This window comes from Austrofundulus limnaeus, unplaced genomic scaffold (genome assembly GCF_001266775.1).
Source record: "Austrofundulus limnaeus strain Quisiro unplaced genomic scaffold, Austrofundulus_limnaeus-1.0 Scaffold1, whole genome shotgun sequence".
NCBI classification, from domain to species: domain Eukaryota; kingdom Metazoa; phylum Chordata; class Actinopteri; order Cyprinodontiformes; family Rivulidae; genus Austrofundulus; species Austrofundulus limnaeus.
In genome coordinates, this window is record NW_013952403.1 from 7699756 (window position 1) to 7705165 (window position 5410).

Consider the following 5410-nt stretch of genomic DNA (forward strand, 5'->3'; position numbering starts at 1 on the left):
GTTAGTTAGTTAGTTAGTTAGTTAGTTAGTTAGTTAGTTAGTTCATTAGTTGCTAACTTGACCTCAACAAGACTAAACAACTTAACAACAACTCAGCAATGAGCAGCAGCATTTTGCCTTACCGGCTGTCCTTCACAGCTTGTTGAAACTTTTACACAGCACTGTTTGCATCTCATGCTCTCAAACCAGGACTGACAGGTCAGTCACACCAAAAGTAGCTGCACTCTGATTGCTAGGAGATTGAAGATTGAGTCCACCTGGTTCTCCTCACTAACAGGCAGAAGGAGCTGCAGAAAGGTGCAGGGGAGTGACAGAGGGGAGTGGTTACCTAGCAGTTCACCAGAACAATTTGTTTCGATGCCCCTTTCTTTGCATATTGGTCTGCTAACTCATTTCCTTCAACCMCTATGTGAGATGAAACCCATAAAAACACAATTTCCCTTCTAATTTGGAATAATCTATATAATGTTTGTTGAATTTCATAAATAATATCCCGTCTTGACTCTGACTTCTTGTTCTGAATGCTTGTTAATGCACTGCGGGAATCAGAAACTATTAACACTTTTTCTAAACCATTTCCCTCAATCCAGGTTAATGCAATAAGAATAGCTAAAAGTTCACCTGTATAAACTGCTAAGTTATCATTAGTCCTATTRTTTTTTATAATGCCCAAATTTGGTATCACAAAYGCAATACCAACTTTATTATCACTAGTTCTAGATRCATCTGAATGTACAGCCATGTACTCTGAATAATRTTTTCTGATATAACCCTCAACAACATTACTAATGTAAGATTGACATTTTAACAGATTTAAATCTGCACTTGCTTCGTTATAACACCAAGGAGCAATAGCAGCAATAGGAACTGTCAAACTTGATGTAAATTCTTGAAGACCAACCTCTTCTACAGTCCTTTTCACCGCCCACCCAAAACTAGAGCACTTATTTGTCGTCCTCTCCTGACAAGGATGTAGAATCTTTTGTCCAGGATGAATCAGGTGTGTCAAAGCAGGGTGACCTCTAAAACATGCAGGGCAGCGTGCCTTGAGGACCAGGCTTGTAAAGTAACTAAGTACAAATACTTCGTTACTGAACTTAAGTAGAATTTTTGGGTATCTGTACTTTACTTGAGTAATTATGTTTCAGCCTACTTTTTTCTTCTAMTTCATACAGTTTCACACAATTATCTGTACTTTCTACTCCTTACATTTTTTTAAAAAAAAGGCAAGAAGTAGAAAGTTGTTACTTTTATTTCATTTTTGCTTGTTTTCACCCAAGCTCTGTCCTTTTTTTCTGTCAGTGAAACCAATCAGATTTGTTTGTTAGTAAACCCAAGCACCTGTGTTCAATTCAATTTAAAAATACTTTATTGATCCCAGAGGGMAATTCGATGTTKTAACTCATTTAAATAAAGTTATTGCAGATGGTGATGRCTGTGGGCAGGAAAGATCGGTTAACACGCCATCAAATCTGTAAAACAACAAACATCACCTGCGAAACAAATTACATTTTAAATGTAATCAAAACAAATCAAACTTGAAACCGAACAAACATTTAGGAACTGTCAAAGTAGCACAAGGATTTGTTTTTCTAAACTGCACAAACTGGCACTAGTTCAGGATAATCTGTTTTTAGGAATGTTTGATTTCATACTTTAAGGCAAACTAAGAAAATGGACCGCAGGTAAATCTAATACTGTAAAAAGAAATGAAAGAAAGATACTGGGGCTGCTGTGAGCTCATGAAAAACTAGAACTAAATTATTCTCATAAAAAATGCAACATCACACAATTTATTTAATAGATGGTGCATTGTGGGGAAATACATTTCCAGACATTCAATTAGCTTAAGTTTAAAAACTGACAATGGTAAAATTCAATACACTTTAATCTAAAAGGGTCATATTTTATAGGAAGATTTTAGTGCACCCCATACTGTGCTTTAGAAGCACACATGCTCACGTACATATAGTAATAAAAATATGAAATTTACCTGTTTAGGAGTCCTGCAATTTGAAGACAACTAGACCAGAGCAGCAACTCTCTATTTGTCTGATTCATTTGCATCAAATTTGCTAGTGCTGCAGTGTGAAACACGCTCAGTAACACCTGTGTTTAGTTTTATAAACACATGATTATGCTTTAAATTATAGCTGTGAATCAGCTGAAAAGACTATTTATGCTTCGGCCATGTAAAAGGATGCTTCAAAGCTCTCGCGGGGTCTCTGATTCAAACAGCCCAAAGCTCTGGTTTTACAGGTTTGTATTTGCAAATTAGAAGTTTTATTTTAGTTTTTTTCAAGAGGTGATTAAAAAAAATGTCCTGGGCTTTATGGTTTAAGATCGTGCTTGCTAAGGAAATAGAAAATAATTTTCAAATACCAAGCTCAGCATTTAAAGTTGCTTTATTTCCATCTATTGACTGTCTTTATCTGCTTGTTCCTGTTTAGGGTTGGTGGGAGTCTTCAGCAGCAGGAGGCACCAACAGGTCTCCTGTCCATCACATTTTGTTTCCATCACATTAAAAAAGTGAGTAAACAGATGAAGAAAAATTAAGTGTCTGAAATTATGCTGATCTTCTATTTTAAAGACTAACATTATTTTACAAAATAATCCTATATAAATGTCTTTACTCCTCCCTACACTCTAACTAAAACTGTATATCTGGTGAATAAAAAGAAATCTGCATCTTCACGGTGATGCTGGCCTTTTGTGTGTTTTGAACCGGAATAATAATCGACAACGAAGCTCTGTGATTTTGTAGCACTTGGTAATTTCCATGGCAGTCTGTCTTTTAAAGCCCAAGCTTTGRCCTGGTCAGATCACATGGTTCCCACCACTCATGCTACAGCATGGCAATTGCCTTGGAGAGGCGGGATAAGGAGACAAACAGCTTCTCCCCCATTTCAGCCAGATTACTGCAGAGAGGAATCCACAGTGGAGAAACTCTGCTGCACAATTAAAAGACATTCTTCCAGTTTCTCGAGCCTTTTTTTACAGCCTAACTCACTTTCAGTAATAGCTTTTTATATTTAATTATTGAAGTATTGAGCACTGAGTGAGATGGGTCTTGCTGTAGAATAACCTCCTGAAGGACTGAAGGAATAGACAGTCAACATCTTTAGTCTTCTCTTGGTAATGAAATGTCATGAATGGATCACTTTGGAAGATAAAAAGGCACTTAGAGCAACTTTAAAGTGCAAATTTTTTGCTCTTATGGGTTGCACATAAAGCTTGGGGCAAAATCATGTATGGGAAATGAGCGCCCTCTACTGTAAGATTATGGTATTTCAGTTATTCTACAAAAAATAGCTACAAAATTCCTTGCATTTAATGTAATATGATGGGTTTTTGTTTGTTTGTTTTTCCAGTCTGTTGAGTGACTTTTTTGGGGTGTGTTGTTGGGTACACCTTTTTGAGAATGCAACAGCAAAAATGTCTAAATTACTGAGCATCTTAGTGTGATAAAGTGAGGTGAAAGTACCACAAAACAAACAATCTTGTTTATGAACAACTTTTGTATTCTTTATCTTTGTATTGTTTTATTCTTCCATTTGTCCTCAGGACACTTGTCTTTTATTTCAACCTTTCATTCATGTGTCTATACACATTCAGGATCATCTTTTAGGCTTTCAGAGTCCAAGGTAAGTGTGGGGTATTATTAAAAAAAAATAGGTGGGGGTGTAATTGTGTGCACTTTCCTTGCATAATTGATGCTCACTATTAACTTACGCTCTCGCTGTGCAACAAACAAAGCTGGCTCATTAACTATTCACCGGATGATTTGAACAGAAAAATGATTCGGTGGCTCCGCTGTGCACACTGACACTGTGCCTCTCAGCCCGCCGGCATCTGATTTCACACTTGTGAATAAGGCATGCGCCATCTCCACTGGCTATATTTTAACAGTGGAACCCCTCAAATTTATTCAGTGGTCAGACAGTACAGTACCAACTTATCAAAACCATGACTAACTGAACACAGGATCAGTAAATTATGGGTTGTATATGTAGTTAATATCTTACCTGCTGTAGAAAGCTTCTTGAATGAACTCTCTTTGCAAAAACTGGGTTTAGTTCTGGCTGGATTTGTGAGCTAACAACTTGGACACCTTAACCATCCTTTTRATACAAATGTAGTAAACAAAACAAAGCTTTAAATATGGCAAAACAAATGCCATTTTTTATTTTCTATCCATACTTATCAACAAAGCACCGTGATTAACGAAGAAAAGCCACAATGCTCATATATGTTTACAACCACATATGTTTATAAAATACATTTGTCTTTTTGATGTTTTGTATTTGATCAAAATCACTGTTCTAGATGAAAAATATGTGCAGCCTTACTTTTTGCTCACTTAGCCTTGCCAATGACGAGAATGCTCATGAGGAAAACCATGACGAAGAAAATCCACATGAAGAATCTGTCCATCACCTTGGCTATCTTCTTCCATTCAGCCCCCTTGGCACACGTGGCCCTTTGCTCGCGGAAACAGTTAGCAATATACTCCACGTTGCGTACCAGTTTTGTGTCCACGTTTGGAATTCCACTGACAAAGCTACAGAATACGCAGGGGCCAAAGGTTACGGTGGGGCCCTGAGGTGGGGGTTTCGTGTCCTCGGAGCAGCAAAAAGGCGTCTGGTCCACGGGATGAACTTTCTGATCTTCTGAGCAGAAGTCACTCAGTGGGATTCTCCCATTAGAGRCTTCATAGTTTCCAGGTGCAAAGCTGTTCAGCTGGCTGCTCTCCTCTCTTGTGATGTGGTGGTGGACYTTCACTCTGTGTTGTTTGTGGTTCTGATGGTGCTCTTGGCTGCTGTGGCCTCTGGGTTTTCCATTCACATGAACATGGGAGTTGGCTTTTTGGTGAACGGCATCCTCCTGGAGGAAGCTGGAAGAAGAAGAAGAAGAAGAACCAGAAGCACAGTTCTCTCCCACTTCATACACAAAGAAAATCTTGGACATGTAGTCGATGATGAGCACTTTGGCCCAGTGTGGAACCGGTTTGGCCTCTGCGCCACAGAAGTGGATGTTCATGATGAAGATGGTGAGAGCTGTGGAGGCTGTGACCATGGTCATGGTGGCTATATAATACTTCCCTGTGCAACAAATTAACACAAAAAGACAAGAGGGTCTGATCAAAGAGAGCTAAATGAAATGCTACACTTCTGTATGGGGTGTCAAATGTAAATGTTCAAAAGAAAATAAAATTGAGTGCAGTCGCCTCACATTTAGTGGGGAATGCTACATATAAATATTTAATCCATATTATATCGATACTTATCTTTATATTTATCAATTTCTACCTTCTATGAATCTTTGATTTATATCTAAATCTATATAAAATGTATAAATAAAAAAATTGATATTTATTTTATATTTAAATCTTAAATTTAAACTTATATCT

The 5410-nt window shown here is 37.6% G+C and overlaps 1 protein-coding gene across 1 annotated transcript in view; it reads right to left on the bottom strand.

Annotated features, from left to right (window-relative positions):
• Window positions 1-4181: 4181 nt before the first annotated feature.
• Window positions 4182-5410, bottom strand: part of LOC106517156 (neuronal acetylcholine receptor subunit alpha-9-II) — a 6582-nt gene continuing 5353 nt past the window's right edge. Inside the window, exon 6 of the mRNA XM_014007875.1 lies at window positions 4182-5102. Coding sequence (XP_013863329.1) covers window positions 4357-5102 — 746 coding nt within the window. The 3' untranslated portion in view covers window positions 4182-4356. The remainder of the gene's footprint in view (window positions 5103-5410) is intronic.